Here is a 24,055-nt window from a genome sequence, read left to right as displayed (position 1 = left end):
GACACAAGACACGTCAGATGGCGAGTTCGCAAAAAATCCCTGCCCACAATACTTGCCCTAGTTGACACCTTCCACCAAGGCTTTGCTAAATGCCAACAGCCTCATCCTCACCACGTCCCGCAAGGCGGCTCAGCGTTGGCCCCTTTCACAGACGGGAAGGCCGGACACATTCCCAAGGTCACGCAATGTCAGGGAAGAGCTGAAGGAGGCCCGCACTAATCCTGCCCCTCAAGCCTTTGCTCAGCTTAGTAAGCAGAAACCCAGCTAAGTGCTAAATAAATAAGTGCCTCTGGAGGAGGCGAACACCTGCAGGATACAGAAGCATATAGACTGTCTTTTTTTTTTTTTTTTAATTCCCAACTGCGCAGTATTAATTCATCACATTTGCCACTAGATGGAGCATTCTAGACAGCGCTCCACAGTAGGGAACATCTTCTGTTTATCCCAAGCTGTTCCTTTTCTTTCTAAACCCAAAGTGCTGGCCTTGGTTAATGATGCCCCTTTCCAGTGAAAGGAGCCTGGAAAGATGCTGCCCCGACAACGAAGGCCCGTCTGTGCCATGCCCGGCAGGAGGGGAGGCTGCCATGGCAAGGACAGGCTGGCAGCATGTTTCTTAGCACCATGGCCTGGGTCTTCAGTTGAAGACAGAGTTGCTCAGAGCCTGCAGCAGCAAAGGCCACCCCAGTGATTTGGCTGGTGCCCCAGAGCAGCACCCCAGTGGCCCGCACAGCCCTGAGCCCGGCTCTCATCTGGCAAAGCCGTAGCGGAAGAGCCTTTCCCGTTGGGTCGTTTGTGTCCCCAAGGCCAGCGCGGGAAGCTGGGCAGGGAGGTGGCAGAGAGGAGCAGAGGCAAGCGACAGCGCTGCCCAGCCTCGCTGCCCCACCGTAGCCCCTGCGCACGCTCATCACCGCTACGACGCCAAGGGAAGAGGCTCACTCGTTTTCCACTCCCTGCCCCCAGAAAATTGCTCCTCTCGCTGTGTTTGTGGGGGCCAGGTACCAGTTCGCCCCCCTTCCCGCCCCTTCCAAGTGTCCTTAGGAGTCTCCCCATGGGAACGGCACACAAACCCTCTCCCCCGGGGTTCCTCGCAGGCACCCAGAGCCTAAGCCTTGGGCGTACGAAGAGGCCCCGCTGCTCGCTGATCAGGGCAAACCCAACCGCGTTACAAAGGTGCCTCACCTTGCTAATTCCAAAAATTAGTCTCAGTTTTGACACACAGCCATACCTGCTTTGGTGCAGGACTGTCCCGTCCTGTCTGGACGGGCACCCCGGGGCTCCAGCACACCCCTAGGGCTCCCAGGCTCTACCACGGTACGGATTACACAGCACCAATTAGGCAGCACTTAATCCTTACTCTCCCCCCACCAAAATAAATAAATAAATAAATAAAGTCACTGAATCTCTACAGAGGCATTGCTGCTTCTTTGCACGCAAGGCTCCAGGCAGGCAAGCTGCCTGCTGGCCATTTTAAAGCCGGTGTCTCCTGATGTAAATGCTATTACCTATCTGTCAAATGTAAAACAGTCAAAAAAGCCCCTCGATCTCTGCTGCAAAATGTTCCCAGGGAGACGCAGGGGCTGGAGCTGCCCCGATGCCGGCTGGGCGGGCGGGCAGGCGGCAGGAGCCGCCGCCGCTGACTCGGCTATTTAAGCGACGCCTGCGAGCGCGGCCCGTTTCCATGGGAGCCCCGAGAGGAGCGAGGCCGGGCTGCGCGCTCGCTCGCCCGCCCGCCCGCCCGCCGGGCCGCGTCTCGTGCCGCCCGGTGCCCGGTGCCCGCCGCGAGCAGGCGGCCGGCGCGGCGCGAGCAGGGAGCCGGCGCGGCGCGGCCCGGAGTGATGCCGTTGGCAGGAGCCATGTGATGCTGGTGGCGCGGCTCGCTCCAGCCCGGCGAGCGCGTCCTGCTCGCAGCGCGCCATGGCGACTCCCAACAGCGTTGCTCCCACCAACTGCAGCTGGTGGCCCATCTCGGCGCTCGAGAGCGATGCGGGCAAGGCCAAGGAGGGGGAGGAAAACCAGGACCCAGCAGACCCCGCGCTCGGATCCCAGGACAGGCTGGTTTTGTACCACTGGACCCAGTCCTTCAGCTCGCAGAAGGTAAATCGCTCGGCCGGCTTCCCGGGGAAGTGTCACCTCCGGCACCCAGGGCGCATCCTTGCCTCCGGAGCGGGCCGGCTTGCGGGAAGGACGATTGCTGCTGCTCGGGGCTGGCAAGGGGAGCGGGGCGAGGCGGGCTGTGCAAACAGCGAGGTCTTTTGTACCTGCATTTCTGCATTTTTAACAGGATCTGCCCGGGGAGGGGATGGCGGTGGGGGATGGTGGTGGGGGGGAAGCAGCTCAGCCAAATCCTTCTTTCGCTTTGGGGTCAGGCTTTGTACCAGGAGCCGCCTCTGCTTTATAATCCCCCGCACCCCGAATCTCACGCGCCCCGGTGCGGCGCCAAGCGCAGACAAAGGCTGGAGCGGGGCTGCCGGCGACCACCCTGCGGCCGGCCGAGGGGGAGACGGCACCGGCCCCGGCCCCCACCCGCGGCCCTGCACACCCCGCTCCGGGGCTCCGGGTGGGGAGCAGCCCCTGGGGCTCAGCCCCGTGCCGGGGAAGGATTTGCCCCTGACATTGCAGCAGCGCTCTGGAAATCCTATTCCCCAGGTGCCCAGGTCCTTTCAAGGCTGCCACGCTTGGCTCTCGGGGCTGAACAACGAGAAATCACGTTTTCCAGGCAATAGCGAGTGCTCATTTTGCAGCACGGCAGCTGGGTAACAAAGCTGACCTTCCTCTCCCGGCCCCAAACGGCCCCGGTCATGCCATTAGCTATATACGGGGGACGAGGCATTTAGAGGGTATTAGGGGAGCACGAAGCCTTCCCCCATGGAAGGGCCGTGCCAGCCCCGGCAGGGAGGCTGGGGCCGCGCGCACAAAGAAGCCGTGGGCTGCCCAGTGCAGCAGCGTGTCTGCACATGGTCGGCTCCTCCGCCTCCGGCGGCAGGTGACTAACGGGCTTCTCCTGGATCCCCGCCACCGCGGGGACGCTCTCGCCCGGCTCCCCTGGGTCGCGCTGGGCGAGGGGGGTGCCCTTGTCTGTCGCTCTGCCCCTTCGGCCGCCGGCAGCAGGGGGGACGCGGTCAAGCTGCCTCTTGCACGGGGTTTCCCGCAGGCAGCCTCAGCTCGGGTGGGGTGCAGGGGCCCCCGGGGCACCCTGACGCCACCGGGCAGGACACCCGCGCTGAGCATCGGCTTTGAGGTCACTTGCAAGGAAAGAGCCTTCACTGCGAGCCAGGCCAAGGAGCAAGCCGGGGCGCTGGCCGGCACGGAGCGAAGCTGGGTGTCAGTGCACCCGAGGGCTCCGGTCTGCAGGGGAAACCCCCAGCAGCGGTGGAGTTTTGCTCCCAGTCCCCGGGGTTCAGCTTCCCCCGGGAGCTGCTAGACGTCTCCCTCAAAGGGCGCTGAGGACTGTTTGTGGGCAGGCTGCTGAGCCCCTGCAGGGGCTCGATCCCTCCTTCCCAGGGAAGGATGCATTTTTACTGCCAGTTTGGGGGTTTTTAAAGAAGATGCCTTAGCACAGCACGTGTCCAAGGTGCCAGGACTGGCTGGTGCGGTGCAGGGGGCAAGCAGGGCCCAGGGCCTTGCCAGCAGGTGAGGAAACGACCACAGCATCCACAGCTCCTTGCAAGGCCAACAAGGTCCAGGCCTTCAGCTTCTGCTTCTTGATAGTACAGGGGGACAGGACAAACAGTGGGAGTTTATGGGCTGGACACCCAGGATGGTCCCTGCTGGGTTTGGCCATAAGATGGGAGGAAAACATCAAGAGCAAGGTGCAAACGAGGGAACCAGGCTTTTACTTGCTTCACTTTAAAAGAAATAATTAATTTGTCGGGCCTGTAAATAATTAATGGCTAATTCCACAGGAAATTTGAAGTACTTGTAGAAATGCTTATATTTGTTAAGTGGTATTTTTAGCTGCTCCTGGCTGGAAGAAAGCAAGTGCTTCTCCTTTCTCTGGCGGATCTGTAAGAAGCGGCTCTCTGATGTCCCTGCAGGATCTTTTTTTTTTTCACCAGTTTGACATACTTAGTGCATAACAGTCAGCTTTTTTTAAAAAACCTGGGTGCCTAAAATGAGATCCTTGAGTGTAGGGCCAAGGGGAAGAGAGAGGCTGCTTCCTACGGCAGGTCCTGGGCCCCATGGTGCCAAGGGGCAGGGAGGAGGAGGAAGAGAAAGGGAGGAAGAAATACCCAGCAGCACTATCCTCACACAGGCAGCTTCCAAGGTTTCCTGTGGCCCAACACCTGCTTGAAGCCCCCACAAAGCAAAGCCTTTTCCCTGCTCCGAGTCTGCCCAGCAAAGCCATGGAGCCCATCCCACAAGCAGCACCTACCTGAGCTGCCATCACCACCTCCTTCTGCTGGCCACAGCACCCACCAGTACAAGGGGAAGCATTATTACTACTGCTGCCTCCGCCTCCTCCTCCTCCTCCTCAGGTCTCACCTGGGCAGTGCAGGTGGTGCCAGCACCCAGGTGGAGCCCACGGCAGCACCGCTGATCCCCCCATCTGGGGAGCTGCTGCCTCCCCTCCCACCATGCCGGCCGCTCTTGGCCCGCTGCTGACGGGAGGGTTTCGGTCCTCGAGGACCTCCATTCCCCTCCGGTGAGTTGGCAGAGGGAGGACGGTGTCAGCAGGACACATCATGCCAACTCTGAGGCTCATGTGGCTGACTTACAGCTGCCGGGACTGTGACCCGTCCTGCCTGTGTGACGGAGAGGTGATCCTGCAAAGTTAGGGTGGTGCCTGGGGTGAAACCGCACTGACCTTGCATCCGCCCGGGAGGGTGGTGACCTGTTAAGGACCTTTGCACAGCAGCAACTGCAGATCCTTCAGCATCTAGTCGGGGTGGCAGATCCTGATGCCGAGCTGGGGGATGTGCAGAGCGCCCGCATGTGACACCACCATGACACCTTGCACTTGTCGTGCCCACCACGCTGGGGCTGAGCGCCGCAGAACAGGCACATGCGGCTGTCCCCGCTGTGCATGCATGATGTACACGCACCTGGACTGCTTGCACAGCTGCCTGCACTCCCAAAAAGCACCGAGCCCAGGCCTCGGCAGCGGCTATACAACACACACAACGAGCTGACTTACGTCAGGCAGGCACTGGGTCTCCTTGCATCTCCTTTTTCTCCTTCCTTTGATAGCTGGGGGACAGACTTGGTGACTCTTTGCTTGGCAAGTGAGACCTTGGCTGGCAATGACTTTTTACAAGGTAGTAAATGAACATTCACGCTTTCTTCCTTGTGACATTTCCCTCTGCTTTTGGGGATGGAGATACTCAGTTTGCTGCCCAGATTTTGTTGCTGCCCCATGCTACGAGCAGCTTGGCTTCTTGCAGGGAGGGCGAGCAGCCCCCATCTGGCATGTGTCATGGCAGGCCACTGTGGTTAAGTGGCAGGTGAGGGTCACCAAGATGCAATGGAAGGTCAGTGTGGCTGGGTTGCTTCTAGGGCTTTTGGAGACCTGGTAACTCTACCTCCACCTTCCTCCTTAGTTAGCGAGATATGGGAAAAGACATCCGTAGCAGGTCTGGTTGGCATACGGGTCTTCATGCATCCGTAGCATAGGAGGGGTCCCTACCCCGAGAGGCAACCGCAGGGTGAATCCCCTGCCCAGTGGTGGGGGAGGCAAGTGGGGACAGTCAGCGTTGGTAGACGAGTGTCCCTGCCCGGGGACCTGTGGGAGAGCTGGATGCATGAGACTGAGCTGTTTCTGCCCTGGCCTCCTGCTCTAGGTCCGGCTGGTGATCGCAGAGAAGGGGCTGCCTTGCGAGGAGCGGGATGTCAGCATGCCCCTGCTGGAGCACAAGGAGCCCTGGTTCATGCGACTCAACCTTGGCGAGGAGGTGCCCGTGATCATCCACAGGGACAACATCATCAGCGACTACAACCAGATCATCGACTACATGGAGAAGAACTTCACAGGAGGTAAGGGCGGTGGGCAGAGACGTCCTGCCACGCTGGGTTTGGAGGGCTCCAAGGCCTCATTCAAAGTCACTGTTTGCTAAATGCATCCGCTTTTTCCTGGAAAGTTTCAGCTTCTCCCCAAACAGCAACAACCAACCAGCTCTCCCCAGACTTTTACATTTTGCTATGAAAAATGAAGGATTTACAGTAGAAATCCCCAAATGTCCTTTTGGAAATGATGGTGTGGTGCCTCAGAGGAGTTGTGGCTGCATCTCCCTTCCTGCTGTAGAGCCTATGCTCCCAGGCTGGACAGTTTCCCACTGGACACCGCCAATCGGAGACCCCACGGTGCACTGGAGCTGCTCACCCAGAGAGCCCACCCCACTGCACCCCAGGAGGCACAGCCTGGCTGAAATGCTTCTGGTTTTGTCCACGTTTTTCCTGACTTCTCCTTGCCTCCCGCGGCAATGTGGAGGTAACACCACATCTGTGGCACAGATAGCGGCAGGTGCTCAGGTCATATCCATAAAGCGTGAGCCTGTCTTCTTCCTTGTGGGGGAGATACTGGCATGAGGAGGTGGAAGCAGCTGTGAAGATAAGCCCTAGTGCTCCCAGTCACAACCAGTTGCTATCCAAACCCTTCTTCAAAAACATCGGTATTTCTTGAGGCGTCTTGCAAGGTTTCCATGCCCTTTTGCTTTTGGCTTGGCTATAAGAGTTTCTTTTTGAGCTATTTTACTCTGGCCTTGGGTAAAGGTGTGAAAAACTCAGTGTCTCTCCCCAGCCCGCCCAGCTGAGGGAAGGTCGGTGCAAGTTTGGCTCTGCTGTCCTTCTCCCCCTTCCTGAGATTGCAGAGAGCACTGGAATGGGATCTGGACGCGCAACTAAACGGGGACTAGCTGTAAGACAGCTCTTACTTAGTTAAACCAAGAGCCTGCCAACAAAATCAGGCCGAATCAGATGTTAGCTTCGGGTTTTCCTCCCTACAGTAACTGGGGATCTCTGCTATTAACCCAGAGGACATAATTACCTACAAAATTACAGGTCTTTTCCAGGGTGTCCTGACACCCAGGCTCTCTGTGCCACCAGTCTCCACTTACACCTAGATGACCTGGCGGGTTTCAGGTCCTCAGCATTTGCCGGCTGTGCACGCGCGACAGTTTTTCCTGAAAAACGTTCGTACAGCGGCAGCAGGGATCAGCCCCAGGAGAGGAGCAGCGCCGGTTCGGGGCCAGGGCAGACCCACGCGAAGTGTTTTAGTGTTTTAGAGGCTTTAGCACCGGGCCAGGGCCGTCGGCGCAGCCTCCCTGAGCAGCCGCCCTCCCTCCCCTGGAGGTGGGGGGATCGGGGGGTCGGGGGCGCCGCACCGGAGGGGAGAGCCGGGAGAAACCTGCCCCTTTGCAGTCCAACAAAGCTGGCGGTGCCAGGCAGCACGGGAGGATGATGTGACGCAAATCCAGAGCGGGAAGAGCCGGGAGAGCGAAGCCCTCTAACCACCCGCAGAGCCGGGCTGTGGTGCAGCAGCCAGCGGGGAGCGCTGCCCTATGTCCCACGGCGCCCGGTGTGCCAGGACGTGGGGACGGCACTCGAGGCCACTCTCTGCCCAGCCACCGTGGCGAGCAGCATCTCTCCTGCATCTCCCGAGTCCCCTCGCCCTCATTTTTCCAAATCTGTGGGCTGGCGGGCTGGGATGCTCTGCTGGGGAGACTTCAAAGCTTAGGAGGGAGCTTTGACTGCAGCATCACGGCGCTCGCCCCAGCATCCATCACCCATGGAGCAGAGGCATCAAAAACATCTCAAAATAGCTCCCGAAGCACGGGCGTCTTGCCAGCTCAGCGCTGTCCTCTCCCGCCTTTCCCTCGCCGCCCCGGGGTGGCACACGGCGGAGATGCGCTGTGTCCCGCGAGCAGGTCACGCGCAGCCACCACCTTGGTCGGACTGGCCCATCTCTGCCACAGGAGACCCTGTGCTGGGCGGCCCCGTGGCAGAGAGACAGCGGATGCTTTCCCACTGAGCAGGGGCCATGAGGAGCTGAGGTGGGTCGTTCACGGGGCTGCAGTCCCCGCACCGTGCGGTGGCTTCGCCTGCGAAGGGCAGGAGACCATGTGTATGTGACACCAAGTTGTCACCGGCAGGAGATGTCAGCTAATTCAGCGACAGGGAACAGCTCTGGGAGTGCTGCATATTTATAGCTCCTCCAGGGGATCTGGGCAAAGAACAGGTGGAAAGAGAGGGGAGAGCAGCTCTGTCAACTCTTATAACGCTGCTTTTCCCCTTCGAATGTGCAGCTGCATGTAAAATCCCCGCCTGTGCCGATGGCGGTTCCTCCTAGGAGCAAACATCCTAGAGATTGAAAAACAGCACTTTTGCTGGGGGAGACCTTTCCTGCCTTGTTCCTCTTCCTCCCTCCAAAACATGGCAAGTTTTTTCTTCAAAAGTTTGCATCAAAATCTTTCCACTGTCACTTGTGGTTTATTGCCAAAGAGGAACATGGTGCTTCCCCCATAGTCTGCAAAAACTCCCGTCTTAGAGCTTTTCCAGCTAGGTGCATTTGCTTACCTATTCATTGAGAAATGCTACAGGTGAAGCACATGAGAAGAGGGAGCCAGCTCTGGGGCACCACTCCTCCTTTCCAGATTACTGAACTCAGGAGTCATCAACTGCCAAATTTAGCTGGAAAAAGTATTACCGCAATGACAGTGTGTCGGGCTGAGGTGGGATCACCCATCCTGCAAAAACACGTGGAGCCTGGAAGTGCCTTTACACGAAGGGTATATTTACAGAGCTTTGTATTCTTCAGGGCCTGGAGCCTTTTTCTGCTAGTTACATGTACTCTGAGGGTCAGCTATCGTTAAAGGGTAGTGTGCTAAGTGATATTTTCCTTTCCCAAGAAAAGCACTGAAGAGCATTGACATGCTCTGTTTAAGGGTGCTTCTCGCCAGGGCACTGCCCAGGAGCTGGCTGGTGGCAACATGTCTTGGTGCCAGGCCACAGGGTGGCTGCGGTTCTGAGCTCCCAATCCAACCACGCAACCTCCAAAATCTCCCCAGGTGCTGCCTTTGGACTAGGTACCACCAGTTGATGACCATCTATCTGCAGAAGCACCACACAGCCTGTACGTGCAGGCCCTCTTGAGCACGTGAAGGCAACATGAACGCCATCCCACCGAACAACTGCCTTTAGACCCTGCTGAAGGATACTGGCCTGTGGCCAGCATGCATCTAGCTCACTGTGGCCTCTCTAGCTCTCATGTTGGTGCTGGATGGGACGGTCATTCTCTATGTGCTAATTTCCAGCCTTGGCACCAACCAACGGGATGTTGGCTGGGCGCCATATGGAAGGAGCATGCAGGCTATAGAGTAGTTATTATTATTTCATTCAGCTGGTCACTTTTCTCAGATGGAAAATCCCATTTTGGAGAGCTGGAGTTCAGGCATCTCTGTATGGAGGCAGCCAGAGGCAACGAGCAGCCCACGAGCTCCAGAAGCTGGAGGAGCAGCTCCGCTTCATGAGGTGACAGCAGTGCCGATACCCGCTGGTCAGAAGGACCTGAGTCTACTGCACGCCCGGAGACCAGCAGTGCTGACACGCCATTTAGTTTAGGGGCAGAATTAGTCTCCCCTCAGCCTCCCAGTGCTTTGCAATCTAACAACAACATGAACATCAACAACATTGCATCTACAACATGGACAGCCCTCAAGAACACCGTCCTACTTGCGCAATTCAGCTGCTTGCCTCAAAGGGAGGCTGCGCACCCCTCAGGCAGCTCTGTAAACCCTCCCTGATTTCGGGGCTAGGTGCTTTAGGCTGATTTCCAGACAGCCCCTGACCTAAGTGCAACCCTGTAGCAGTGACACCGTATGAGAAGACACCTACCTTTGGCGCTCAGGCAAGAGGGGTGTCACAGGCCCAGACCTCTAGCAAGCTTTGAAAACTCCCCGAATTGGAGGTGTGAAGAAGTGTGCAATACAGGGACCACCAAAACGTCCCTGGCCTTGTGTCCAGGTGATGGCAGTTGGCAGGTCGGGGCAGGCGCCGTGTTGCCCTCACCAGCACACCTGGCAAACTGCATCTCCGCTGAACAGACGCCTCGCGTCGGCTCCCACCGCCTCGCCATGCCACGCTAGCACCGCTGTCCAGTCGGGCCCTTAATCAGGCAGCAGCATTGGCCAGGGTTTGCCCTTCATCTCGGACCGAGGATCCGGCCTGCGGTGAGCTCTGCACTGCAGGCTGCATACGGACAACTTAGTTTACTGAGTCCCGGTGGTAAATTTACTCACTGTCTGTTAACTGCTCTCTGCAAAAGTCATAAACATTTATGATCCCATAAAAAATGAAGCCGATATTCTTGGGGGAGACAAAAGCAACATTTCCTTTATTCTGGTGTCAGCTGCCGTGTATTTTGAGCTGTAGGAACAATAAAAAGAGCGTGACACAAACTGCCATCCACACAGGACGAGTAAAACCCAACAAGCTGAGGACATGCAGAGCCCGGCTGGGGCAGCGGGATGCGCCTGCGGCGTGGGCACTGGATGAGCGTTCAGGAAAGATGTGTGCCACTCCTTATTTTGTCATCAGCTCCCAGATTATCCATTTTGAATGAGATTTTCCAGAAAACCCAAGGGAATTAGCTACGTCATTCCCATTGGTGTAAAGAGTGCATAACTCAGGTGATCCCCAGCTCTAATTCCTGTATCTCTGCTCTTCTCTGCAGGAAGGGAATATTTTGTTCCCCTTCTGAGAGATGCGAAACCAAAGTGTGCAAATTCAGAGCCTGCAGAGGTGACACATTTTATACACCAAGATCCTTGTGAATGAGGAACACAGAGAGTGCTCTGGGCAAAGACATACGTACACGTACACGTGGAGCTGTGGGTTTGCCCTTCGCTGCACACGAGCTGGGCAGGTCCTGGCACGGGCAGGCGGCGCGGGGGCATTAACCGGCCGGCTGGGAAGTGGCAGAGCGACCGCAGAGTAATTAATGCTTTTGCAGCAACCGTGCTAAACACGGGGTGCTGCTGTGGGGCTTGCAAGCACACGGCGGGGTGCGGGGTAGCAGACAGCTAAAGCAGAGGTGCTGGGCGCATGGACGGGGTGCGGAGCCGATTGGGAGGGGAACGCGCAGCGCAGCACTGCTGCTGCCGCCCAAAACCCCCAGGCGCAGAGCGCCCCTGCCCCAGTGCTGCAGAGCCTGTGCCCACGGGCTGGGATCCGGCCGTGCGTGGGGCTGACCGGGTGGGAGCCCCCCAGCACCCCCACCCAAAGCGGAGGGCAAACCCACTGCGGGGCTTTGCCGGAGCCGTGCTCTCCGAGTTTTGAATTTCTCAATGCTGTAGGCACGCTGATCTCCCAAACTTGGGCTAACGAACCGCTAACGACTGTCCGACCTCCGTGGGGCCTGGGCACCGCTAACACCTTTCCCACTCGGCATTTCAGAAAACGTCACCCAGCTGATCCCCGAGCCGGGGAGCCTGCTGCACTCGCGGGTGCTGCAGTACCGGGAGCTCCTGGACTCGCTGCCCATGGATGCCTACACGCACGGCTGCATCCTGCACCCCGAGCTCACCACCGACTCCATGATCCCAAAGTACGCGACCGCTGAGATCCGCAGTAAGTCGCCTCTCCAGCAGGGCTGCCTAGAGCCAGCCTCCGGCGGGTCGGCACCTAGCAGTGCCCGCTGCGGCGCCTGCTCCCCGCCTGGACGGCGGGGGGGACCGTGAGCGGAGCAGGGCAGCCCCCCGCTGGCCCCAAACCCCTGCCCCGCGTGCAGCCCCCCGCTGGCCGTCCCGCTCTCGGCGGTCTCTCCTTTCCCGAACGCGGGCAGGGGGAGCTGGGAAGTGGCAAAGCTCCTGGGGGGCTGCAGGGGTCCCGGCGAGGCTCCCCAGCCCGGGGGCGTCTGCAGACTGACGCGCTCTTCTCACCCCAGCTGTTTTCTGGAGAGTGTCTCTCCAACTGCCGGGCTCCTCCGGATCAGTTATTCCGCCTTACTCGTTGCATCTCCCACGTGGCACTGACCCGGGGAAAAAATATCCCCCCTCGAGGCAGAAGGTATTCTGAAAATACCGATCCTCTTTCCCATTTCAACAACCCTCTCCTCTCTCCAGAGGTGACAACCAGACCTGGCAGGAAATTTGCCTGCAGAGCATTTAAAACCCTGGTGTATTGGTGTAAACCGCCAAGTCCCGCTGTGCTTTGGTGGTAGCACGGACCCGGCAAGGGGCACCGGCACCTTCTCCATGCAGTTCGCAGTGGGGCGGACGAGCAGCACCAGGGGAGGTGGGCAGGGAGCTTCGGGGCCGTCTCCCCAGGGCCAGACAGCAGCCCCCTACCCGCCTGCAGGCTGCAAAACAGCCCCGGCCCCAAAGCCTGTCTCTAAGGATCTCCCCAGGCCCGTATGTGCCCAGGCTCGCTTCCTCCCCGAAGGCACAGCCCCTCGCCCTGCCGCCGCCGTGTCCGTCCGTCCTCGCTTGGCTCTGTCTCGCATGCCTGTGCCCTCCCCTGCTCTCCTTCCTCTCTCCCTCGCTTCCCGAGCGGGCTGCCTCCCTCTTCTCGCCAATAACTTTAAGGGCAGAAGCGGGAGCCTACAGAGAGATTGAATTGCAGATAGGGGATGAATCCGCGTGAGATTGTGTCCCCGACCTTCAAGCGCTCATGAAACATTGACGATGCTTAATATAACTTGCCTGCAAGGATCGCCGCTAAAGCGAGCTCCTCTCGCAGCGGCCCGGAGGTGGCCACATCTCCCAGCTCCCAAAAGCGCCGGTCCCAAACAGCTCCCTTCGCCAACACGGACGCTTTTCGCTAGCGGGACCTGGGAGCCGGGCTGGGCTTGGCGTCACCAACGACAGGCGTCCCGCGGGCAGCCCCGTCTTTGCCCCAGCGCCTTCCTTCAGCTGCTTGGGCCACAGGCGGTGCCTGTGAAACGGGGACTCTCGCCCACTGCCACCGCGTCTTGCCGGCCCTGTCCTGCTTCCCACCTCGTGTGCCGCGAGCCCCTGTAGCCCCAAAGAGAAATGCACTGCCCCGTCTGCCTTCACTGTGCCGGCAGCTCGAAACACCGGGTGTGAGCATCAGCAGAGCTGTTCCCCCTGGGCCCTAATGGGGCTCGGGGAGGGACGACCGCGGTACGCAGACAGCTCCCTCCCCTGCCCGGAGAGCGCGGTCGGTCGTCGCCGTCAGACCCCCAGGCCCGGGGCAAACACCGCGCACGGAGCCACGGCCTTCGTCCCCCACGGCGCTGCTGCGACGGCTTCGTGCCTCAGCCCGCCTGACTCACCCCGCTACCCCAGAGCCCTGCCAAGATGCTTAAAAATATCTCCGAGCCTCTCTGCCCGGTGGCTCCTTTCCCAGCGCGCCACAAGGAAGGGCTTGCGCACTGGCCGGGCACGGCGTGCGGCGTGCCGTGCCAGCGATGCTCTGCCTCCGGGGCGGCCGCCCTTCGCCCCTGCCCATGGAGGCATCCGAGCCATGGGGCTGCGCTCGGCGCTGCAGTCGTGTCCCAAGGGGAGGGTGAACCAGGGCCAGGCTCTCCCAAGGGCGCTGGGGGAATAAAACCAGGTCCAAGGCAACCGCGAGTCCCTCCTCTCGCAAAGTGCAGACGGCAAAGTGCTCGGAGGGCGATATTCAGGCCTCGCAGCACAGACCCCTGCGAGCCACAGCTTGGCAAGCACCTCGGTGGGAACGACGGGCAGGTTTCCCCACGGCCACCGAAGGGCTCTTGGTGGAATCGGGGAGTTTCGTGACTGCGTGGCTGCGCACAGCCTGCTGCTGGCCCCGGCCTCCCCTGCATGAGGCTCGCTCGCACGCCAGCAGCGCCAAGCCTTGTCGGGGGGGGGAATGATCAAAAACAGATGGTCCCTGGCAGGGAGAGATTAGCCCAGCTTCGGGCAATTTGTGTCATCCCTGAGGTGTTACTCTGCATTTTGTATTTATTCTTCCATTTACTCTTGTCCCTCCCTGTTAGCTCCCGTGTGCAGAAAGCCCTTCACATCCTCCCGATGCCCTGCGACGGGGGAGAGCGGGCGTCTCTCCCGTGCACGCGAGGGGTTTCGCGTGCCGGGATGCTTGTGCCTGCTGCAGGCGTCCGCGGGGGCTGCTCGCTGCGCGGACAGCGGGTGCAAGGCAGCCCAGTCTCCACCGCCGGAGCGCCGCGCTGCGGGGCCGCGGTCGCCAGAGGACGTCCTGCCGGCCAGCCCGGCCGCGTCTTGCCCTCAGAGCAAGGGTAGCGCTGCGGCTTCGCCCTCCGCGGGGTGGACGCGCAGGCTGGGGGGTTTCCCCGCAGCACTTCCCCCTGCGACATCGCCTCGCTGCAGACGGGGCTGCAGGGTTTCAAAGGCGGCTTTTGCAGTTGATGAAGCCCGTGCCCAGCCCTGTCCCTGCAGCGCCGGCCGGTGTGCGCGCAGACACGGGAGAGCTCAGCCCGGAGTATTGATCTGCTGGGGATGAAGCTGCAGGAACCAGGAGATGGGAAGGAAGCGCTCAGCAAAGTTCTTAAAACATTTAAAGACAGAGAGAGAGAGAGAGAGGGAGAGACCCGCTGGCAGCGCTAGCAGGAATCCAGGAGAGGAAACGAAGAGGTGAAATCCCTTTGAAAGCCATAATGCTGAGCCCAGCCTCGCAGGAGGCTGCCAACAACTGAACCGGAGCGATAAAAGCCTCTGCTGAAGCCGGGAGCGGCCGAGCGGCGCATCGGTGCTCTGAGGGCGCGTACTTACCCGGATTCCCCCGAGAGCGGTTGTGCTGCGGGGGCCAAGCGGGGTTTGCGGTCACAGCACACGGGTTCCCGAGAAGGGGCTCCCGAGATGCAGCCCCCACCGCCAAACGTGCAGCAGGTGCCTGCTGCGCACTGGCGGGCATCGGCCCCTTTCCCTCCACCAGCGCGGCAGCCCCTGCCCGGACAGCGCACCCCCCCCCGTGGCGTCTGCGGGCCGTGCCGTCCCCTCCTCGTGCAGGACGCGGGACCCAAATCCCTTCCCCGGAGCGGGCCGCAGTCGCGGGGGATCTGCTGCACCCTTCAGCCAGCGCTGCCGGCAGTGAGCAGAGCAGGACTGGGAATGCCGGGGGGTGCGCGGGCACGGTGGCAGGGAAATGCCCAATTTCCCTTCGGGATAGCCCCAGCAGCTCTGAGCTGAGCGCAGCAGAAAAGGCCGAATATGTTTAATACAAGCCAAGCTGAATCACCGCTCACTAAGCCAGCCCAAGCGCTTGCCGTCTCGGCTCAGAGCCGGGCTTCGGGGAGCAACGGGGCGGATGCGCCTCTGCCTGCACCTGCGCCCCGGCCGCGGGGGCTCCCAGGCCTGCAGCCCCCTCCGGTATCCCTCCCTCCGGCTGCTCCGTGCAGCGGCACCGTCAGTGCGCATTGGTAATCCGGCTGCTATAACCTCTAAGCGGCACAGGACAGCGAAGGGGCAGTTCACGGGGGAGGCAGGGCTGCTCTCCCGAAGGAGCTCTTGCCCAGGCCAGCTCTGGTGCTCCGGCCCCATCCCAGATCTCCAGGGTTGCAGACACCTGAGGAAAGCCGGACCGGGCCAGAGCGCTGCGGAAGGAGGCTACCAGCACTCACCGCAGGCGGCAGGTCCGGCTCTGCCTTTGGCTAGCAACACCCTTCGGCATTGCCAGAGCCGAGGATGGTGCGAGCTGGGCCTGGCTGGCAGCTGGATGCCGGCTGGAGACGGGCGGAAGAGGACGAGCCAGGGCACGCGCTGCCGTGCGCGCCCTCCCCGCGCCTGCCTCTCCTTGCTCCGGGGGGAGCTTTCTTCCACCACGTCTTTAAACGCGCTCGTGCTCCCTGCCCCCTTATAGCACGGGCTTCCAGTTCATTTGCGCACCTCGTTAAAAAATTAACTCCCACCGCTCCTTCTGAACCCGTGGCCTGTTTTGCTTTAACGTCCCGATGCTCCAGTTACACAAAACAGTGACTCATCGCTGCCTCATCGCTGCCTCCGCACCGTGCGGCGTTTCAGACGCGCGCGAACCCGCCTGTTGTTGTTTAGCAGTTCTCAGCTGCTGTCAGCGAGAAAGCAGAGCCGGGTCCGTGCCGCGCACCCCAGCCCCGCCGCCGCAGCGGCTCGGGACCTGCCGGGGAAACCGGAACCCGAGCTGTGCTCCACCCGGGCTCCCCAAAGCAGGAGCCTCGCTGTCGGGAAGCGGCTGGGAGGCAGCGAGGCAGGCTGAAGCAGACGGCCCGGGCTGTGCCCCCACCGGGGGGTGGCCTCTTCCCCCCACTGCCGGTCGCCCCCTTTCGCATGCCGGGGCTGCCGGCCCTTTGGGGCAGGCACCAGCTTTCCGCCCGACTTTTTGCGCATCCCCCAGCACCCGGCCACCCAAAGGGGCTGCGGGTACGGTTAATCCGTGCCGATAGCAGCAAAGGAGGGTGAAAGCGCCTCGGCAGAGATCCGTCGTACCTAGTCACCTGGGCTTTCTTTTTCCTTTTTAACTTCTAAGTGATTTAGTGCATAAAAAGCCTCATTTTCAAACAGAACAGCCGGACTGCGCTTGCAAATCCCTCTTAGTTAAACTCGCCGAAGGGAACGCCGGTGGTTTGGCTGTCGAGGGAGGGCTTCGCTCCCCAGTCTCGCCTGCGGGAAGGGGTAATGTTGAAACCACGCTTTTAGCCTGCTGAGCTGACCGAATGAGCCATTTTCTTGCTGTAAAAGCTGGCCGGCCGAGGCCGCGGCACGGCAGGGAATACGCTGCGGGGCCAGCGCCGCTCTTAACTTGCGGCACGGTCGGAGCAAGGTCACGTCTGTCCGCGGAGGCCCATGGGACAGACCCACAGCTTCCCGACTCCGACCGGCTTACACCACATGGAAATAATTTTACTGCTGTTTGCACAGGCCTGGCAGCTTTTGGCAGCAGCGTTAGCAATATTCTGGCCCTTGCTGCAGGGGTAAGTCAGAAATTTGGCCCATTTCAGACCTCCAGGCCGCTTGTCGCGGTGCCAGGCACTGTTTTGCCTCCAGGTGTTTTGTTTTGTGGCGCAAGGCCATCCTCGCCTCCGCCAAGCACAGCCTCCGTCTCCTCGGAGAGGAGGAAGCGGCTCCCCCAGCCCCTCTCTCCGTCTGCCCGCAGGACACCTAGCCAACGCCAGCACGGAGCTGATGAAGCTGGACCACGAGGACGAGCCCCAGCTAACGGAGCCGTACCTCTCCAAGCAGAAGAAACTCATGGTGAGTTGGTCGCAGGGACGCGGGGCTCGCGGCGGCGGGGAGACCCCCAAGACGCGCCACGGCACGGCTGGGCGCCCGGCCGGCCCCGTCCCGCCTGACCCGCCGCTCCCCCCAGGCCAAGATCCTGGAGCACGACAACGTGAACTACTTGAAGAAAATCCTCGGCGACCTGGGAATGGTGCTGGACCAGATCGAGGCCGAGCTGGAGAAGAGGAAACTCGAGTACCAAGGTAGGCTCGGGGCTGCCGCGGGGGTGCCTGCGAGGGGGAGGCCGAGGGGCAGCGGCAGGATGGGTCTGCACGGGGCGCAGCCGCGCGGGGGCTCTGCGGGCGGGCGGGCGGGCGAGACGCCCGGCAGGGCTGCGACTCCCCTAACTTGGGGGCACGGCATAACGTCCTCACGGCAGGACCTCTGGCCCCGCCACCGCTTTGCAAGAGCTCCGAGGTCGCAGCAGCCACCGTGCGGCGGCAGGTCCCCTCCGCTCCAGCGCCCGCTCGTGCCCCTCGCCACCGCCGGTCACCGGGGGCGGGGAGCCCTGCTGGGGTGCAGAGGACGGAGCAAAACCCCTCTCCTGCGGCCAGCCCGAGGCTGTTGCCCACAGCCCTCTGCCCGGCGCGCAGGACCGGCTCCTTCGGGCGCACGGGAAGGGGCAGCGCCGGGCAGGAGCCTCCTCTCCCGGCGGCGGCGGTGGCGGAGGGAGGGAGAGGAGGGGTCCTGCCCGCCAGGGCTCGGCGATGCTCCGGGCTCTCAGCGGGGCACAGAGCAGCTCGGCCGAGCGCCGTGCAGCAGCGTTAAAGCACGGCCTTTCTGGCGCAAGTGTGATATTGCAAATAGCGACTAGTCAGAGCGGGCTGGTGCCGGCCTGCAAAGGCGTTTGCACACCGTAAATCATCAGTGGTTGCCCAATTCGGGAGGCATCTACTGACCACGGCAGGGAGCGGGCTGGCTCCACGCCGCTGTGCCGTTGGGAGGGCAGATTGCCGGGCAATGGGGACGTCTTCCTCAGGCACCTGCTACAGAGGTGCACAAATGCGGGTGCAGCTGTACCCCGAACCCGCACACAGCCGAGCACCTTGCAGCGCGACTCTGCAGCGGCGCCTTTGCAATCCCCGGCACAGACCCCGCGGAGCAGCCACAGCCTGGAGCCAGGCTAGGACACGCTCAGGCAGCCCAGGGCTCACCTCCCTCCCCGGCGGTGCTGCGCTCGTCCAGCCCCACGTCACCCGCCTGCCCCGGAGCCTCTCCGAGCCTCGGCGGAGCCCAGCCTGCAGCCAGGTCCCTCCAGGCTCGCTCTTCCCAGCCCGGCTTGGAAAACAACCCCAAGGACCCGAGAGGCACGGACAGTACCTCCAACACGACTGCTCTCCACATGCATCTGGTTTGCGTGAGCAGTTTGTCCTGTTTATTCCCATAACAAGTGTTTCTCAGGCTGGCCCCTGAACCACAACGGCAAAGCCAGGCCAGCAAGCCCCGCGGGCTCCTGGCCCGGCCGCTGCGCGGGGAAGGGCTGGGCAAGGCGCCGGGCGCCCTGCAGCCGGGTCTAGGGCTCGGTGGCGGGTGCAAGCCCAGAGCCAGGAGGGCTGGCTCCGGATTTCAGCCGTGGAGACCCGTGCTCAGAACCAAACCGGGTTTCTCTAAGCGGCCAACCCCCGCGATAACAAACGCGTTTCCCTCCCGAGGGTGCTCCCCCCAGCTGTGCTCCCGTTCTGCCCGAGTTTGGGCCCTGCGTAACCCCTGCGCCCCCATTTGCCTCCTTCCCTCGCCGGGGTCCCCAGCCCCTCTGCCCGCAGGGTTAGGGCTCGGGTTAGGGCTCAGTGACACAGACACTGCTGCTCCATTTTCTTTACCTCTGGGCCTGACTATCCTCCAGACCCCAGGAGCTCCCGGGAGGCTCCAGGGGCATCGTCCCAGCAATTCATTAAGCACCGAAAACTTCTATTGACTAATTAGGCACAGGCACTACACGCACTTGGGCTGTGTCTCCAGCAGGATTAGGCTGGCTGCCAAGCCGGTGCAAATGAGGTCGGGTAATTAACATTAATTGCGGGGCTCTGGCCTCTCCAGGCAGGCAGCCTGCCTACTCTTTGCCGGCGTCTGGGCAGGGGTGCAATGAAGCTGCCTCTTTCCTCCCCCAGTGTAGCAGCTGAAGGGCCTGGGCTTTCCAGGCTGCGCAGGCACCGCGCCGTCGCCTTGCCCTTGCGGCTGGCAGAGCGTGAGAGCTGCAGGAGCGGTGGGTTTAGTGCAAAACCCCTTGCCTTTGACCGTGGGAGCATGGATCTCTCTCTCCACGGCCCACGGGGAGAGGAGGCAGCTCAAAGCTCGCCGCCTTGCCTCTCCTGGCACGTGGCGGCATTTTGGGTTTCCCCCCGGCATTTTGAACAAGCCAGAGGGGACGTTCTGCCCCTCGAGCCTGGGGAGGGCAGAGGGCAGGGGCTGGGTTCCCCGGGGGCAACACGAGCTTCCCTTTGCCGAGCAAGCTGCATCTCTGCCTCTGCTGCCCTGGTTTGCTGGCGCCAGCTGGAAAGCACTAACCGCCCCAGCTCCCGTGCGGCGCGCCGAGGCAGCGATGGCCCAGGGCACGGGCCCTGGCGGGCGGACGGGCTCTGGAGAGGGTGCTGGGGACCCGTGTCCTGCGCTCAGCAGCACTGAAGGAGCACGTGGGGAAGCGTTTGACTCTCCCGGCCTGAGCTTGCTTCTTCCAGCCTAATGACAGCCTGTTTTCTTCCTGCACGTCTCTTTGGTGATGTTGTTTCCAGGGTCACCTGTTCTCGGGGGCTTTCAGTGCTTTGTTATCTTTCCTCTTGCCCAGCATTCGTGCCAAGCTCTGCTTCCCCTAAAGACCCGGCTCTCGGCACGGAAGTGCTGCTGGCTTTGGTGTCCCGGAACAGGGTCCCCGGTGCTGGAGAGGGGAAGGAGGCAGGACCTTCCCGCCAGCCCACCGGGAGGGCGGCCAGGCTGCACCAGCTCTTGTGCAGTCTCATTCTTCCCTGCAAATAAATGGTTTTGATTCCCAAGGATTTCTCACATCCCTAAAATAGGACATGTTAACATGACACTCCTGAAGCATCTTGCAATGCCCAGCACAGCCAAGGACAAATGCTTTTGCTCTCCCTGAGCACTGACACAGAGCAGAAGTGGTCGCTGCACCAGATCCTTCTTCAAGAGAAGCCAGTGGCTCTTTTCCAGGGACCTCCTGGCAAGCAGGTTAGGTGAGACCTGCCAGCGAGGCAACTGCAGATCCCCAAAGAGTTTCCAGTGCAAGTCTCTGCAGAGCCAGTCAAATAGGGTATTTTAGTTCCTGGGTCTACACATACCCCAGGGGCCACAGGCCCTGAAATGAAACGACTGACCTAGACGCAGTCTACAGATCTGTGATCGGCTTCAAAATTTAGGAAAGAAAGTTCCCGTGCTCCCAGGCCAGTTTCCTAGGGAGTCACCGGGAAAGGACCGACTTGCTGACACCCCCATGGCAGAGCGCTGCCCCAGCTTGCTCCCACGCTGGGACCCCAGCCCAGCCTCAGCCAGCTAGCTCGAGCCGTGGTGCAGCCTCACGCTGCTCTTGACATGCAAAAGCACAGAGAGGGCCAACAGAGGCATTTGGCAGACAGCGATTTGTATCTTTGTGTGGGTTATCAGTGATCACCTCCTGCTCCCAGCCTTGCGGCCCCACATATCCTTCATCACACAGCCTGACAGGTGGGCTCTGATTTCTTGGGACACCAGAGAGCTGGGAAAAAAACACCTCAGGTCTGATCCAAACTCCTTTGCTTTTGTGGATCTTTTGAAGATCTTCAAGATCTTTAAGTGTCCACCCAAGGGTTTGTTCTTATTCTACCTATTCTGTGCCTTCTTTCTCCAGGGCAGAAGTGTGAACTTTGGCTCTGTGGATGTGTCTTTACCTTGGCCGATGTCTTGTTAGGAGCCACCCTGCATCGCCTCAAGTTTCTAGGACTCTCTAAGAAATACTGGGAAGACGGCAGCAGACCTAACCTACAGTCTTTCTTTGACAGGATACAAAAACGCTTTGCCTTCAGGAAAGTTTTGGGAGATATACATACCACGCTCCTCTCAGCGGTGGTACCCAATGCCTTCAGGCTGGTCAAGCGGAAACCTCCCTCCTTCTTTGGAGCCTCCTTCCTTATGGGATCTCTGGGGGGAATGGGATATTTTGCTTATTGGTATTTAAAGAAAAAATACATCTAATGCTGGCTGCTTGGTGTTTAGTTTGGTGTCTCTGTGCTGTGTGAAATTATGATGAAGCCTCAGTAACTGTAATGAAATTTGAAACAAGGTATGAATAATTATATTGTTTAATGTAACATTCCATAGTCTAGAAGTAGAAACGTATACTGCAAGGAAATAAGACAACAACAAAAAACGTGTCGACTTGTAAATGCCTTTTTTAGGTTTAAGTATTCAACTCTAGAGAGGCGTGTGTAGTGCTCGGGGGCCACAGGGCTCACCCGTGCCCACCGGGAAGCAAGAGAGCCTCCAGGCAGGCCGGCTCCAGTGGGAGAGACAGGAACCCCGGGAAGTCTCCTAACGCCCATGTTAAGCAATTGGACTTGGACACTCAGGCCTCTACGTTTATGTTTTCAAATCGTTCACCGGCCACATTTCACAAATATGAGTAGTGAGGACTTCCTTCTTCTAAAAGCCACTCTACTGCTGTGCTCAGAGGCCTCTCCTGGGAGCAGGGAAGACACAGCCGATTGGGGCAGGGTGCAGTAACTGGTCGCAGTCAAGGTGGATTAACGTTCTTTAATATCCATTCTTCTATTATTTTCACTAAAGAAATATTTTTTATTGAGCTGTTCTTAGAATGTATCCACTTTCTACATCTGGCTTTGGTGTGGTTTTGTTTTTTTTTAAGATTTAATGTCTGTAACTAAATACCGCACTTTTTTCCTGAGATAAATATTCTGACTTCCATCCTGAATTTTGTCACATGAAGGGGATTATCATTATTATTTGTTTTAGCCTTGTGTCTCTTTGCCTTGAGTTTCCTTTCATGGATTTGCAAAGCATCTTTCACCGACTGAGCATATTGGAACTCTGAAAAAATACAACCATTTTCAGAACTTTTCAGCACTTTCCTGAAGGCACTTTGGCTTTCTCTTCTGTTGGGGGCTCATTTCTGTCATTTCCTCACCGTGTATTTTCTTAGAGACATTTTGCACAGAATCACATATATCACTTTCTTGTGCCTTTTGCATGTTGGAAAGAATAACGGGCCTCACTGCTACTCATGCTTTGAAAACTGAGATCCTCAATAAACCATATGGGAGGAGTAACTGCTTCACATTTCTAAATGTGTTCAACATCCTTTTAGTCCTATTTCAAAGCATGCCCACGTGCAGAGCGACGCGCAGGTGGTTGTGCCGTTTCTCATGCACTGCACTGGTATAAAACTCACATGGAAACAATACACATTCCCCTTCCAAGGCATGTACTTCTGGGAGCGCTTAGCCTGCTAGGACCTCCTCCGGCTGGTTTTTGGAGTGCTCCAGTGCTTCCTAGCAAGCTCTCTCCAGGCTTGGTAGCTTATGCCAAGCGTGGCTGAACTGATAGGAATTGCACTGCCTCTGATTCAAAAATGATCTTTCAGCATTTGAGAGCTGCAGGATTTCCCAGGAGCTTTGGTGCTCAATACAGCCTGGCAGTCGTGGAGTTGTGAGTATTTAGCAGGAATTACAAGGGATGAGCACACAGGGCTTGGACAAATGCAAAACATACAGATTTATGCTGTGCTTGTCATGACTGTATAGGCTGGTCTGGCACACTTTCGCTGTACTATCACCTGTGTAGCTGCAAAGATGCTGGGCTACTCATGTCACCTCCCAGTGATGAGGCCCACTTCATACTGGTGCATGAGAGCCCTCTGGCACACAGGAGAACCCAAGTCACCACCTGGGCCTGCTGGCCAAGCACCTGTAGCTTGGGCTGCTTAGTGACAGGTTCCCGCAAACATGGTTGCATATTTTCTTCATGGTACCAATGACTTTGGAAGAAGTAGATATTTTGGTGCAATTTGAGGAGGGGAACAAGAGGGTCCCCCAAAATTATACACCTTGTTGAGTCTGAAAGGTACAAGAACATACACTTTCTACACAAAAAAACAATCCATGGTCCATCTGGTCCAATAGTTGATGCTAAATCCCCCAGAAGCAGCTATAAATACACATTGACATGAAATGCTTGCCTTGTTGTCCTCTTTTTTGCCTTTGTCAGTTTTCTGCATACACATTCCCTGGTGATCTCAAAGAACTGATGCACACAGCAGGTGTATAAAGAAATATTAATAGGGCTACAAGGCCAGGAAACCCAGAGAATGAGAAGAAATACTTCCATAGTACCCAGGATTTTGCCTTGAGGTTGAGGCAGAAGAAAGATTCTTAGCAAGACTGGCATTTGTCTCTTTTTCTTTTGAAAAGCAAGAATAAATTTTAAATCACAGAGCGCATCAGAACTCTAAACACTGGGCAATATATTTTTTTGTTTTGGAACACACTGTTATGATGCAAATATTACAAGGATGCCAGACAGAGCTGATGGCTAGAACCAGGCACAGGTCAGTTCAGGTCAGTGCATGTGGCAGCTGTCCATCATGTCACCTCACATGTGCCGGAAAGCCACAGATGCCATCGTGCTCTGTTCTGTATGGGGATCTCAGTAGAAACTGGGGGGACTGGCTAGTAACATTCACTAATAAGCCTTTGTTTTGGACCAAATAAAGAAAATTCAGAGAAGGCAGGAGAGGCAGACAGTGTTCCCTGCCACCGAGCCCTGTTTCCCTAACCTGGTAATGAAAAAATAGCACAACTTTGCTCCAGGGAAAAGGAATCTGCAAGAGCAATAAAAGACAATTACTGTGACGGGCAGAGGCTGGACTGATTAAAGACCCCACCGAGCCAGGAGATGAATGCTACCACTCTGAT

General features: G+C 58.7%; 1 protein-coding gene across 3 annotated transcripts; it reads left to right on the top strand.

The window, feature by feature from the left end:
* The first annotated feature begins 1,778 nt into the window (after positions 1–1,778).
* On the top strand, positions 1,779–22,102 carry GDAP1L1 (ganglioside induced differentiation associated protein 1 like 1). 3 transcript variants are annotated; one of them, XM_067307792.1, is made up of 6 exons: positions 1,779–2,094; positions 5,778–5,970; positions 11,386–11,536; positions 17,020–17,117; positions 17,233–17,347; positions 21,128–22,102. In XM_067307792.1, the coding sequence occupies exons 1-6, from the start codon at positions 1,915–1,917 to the stop codon at positions 21,318–21,320; spliced, it is 930 nt and encodes a 309-aa protein (XP_067163893.1). In that variant the 5' UTR covers positions 1,779–1,914; the 3' UTR covers positions 21,321–22,102. The 3 variants fall into 3 exon arrangements, with proteins under 3 accessions (XP_067163893.1, XP_067163892.1, XP_067163891.1); XM_067307791.1 differs by having other exon boundaries at positions 11,386–11,559; XM_067307790.1 differs by having other exon boundaries at positions 11,386–11,559; positions 20,977–22,102.
* Positions 22,103–24,055: the final 1,953 nt, after the last annotated feature.

This window comes from Apteryx mantelli, chromosome 18 (assembly GCF_036417845.1).
Source record: "Apteryx mantelli isolate bAptMan1 chromosome 18, bAptMan1.hap1, whole genome shotgun sequence".
NCBI lineage: Eukaryota > Metazoa > Chordata > Aves > Apterygiformes > Apterygidae > Apteryx > Apteryx mantelli.
The sequence above is the reverse complement of the archived record's forward strand: the minus strand, read 5'-3'. Positions and strand labels throughout refer to the sequence as shown.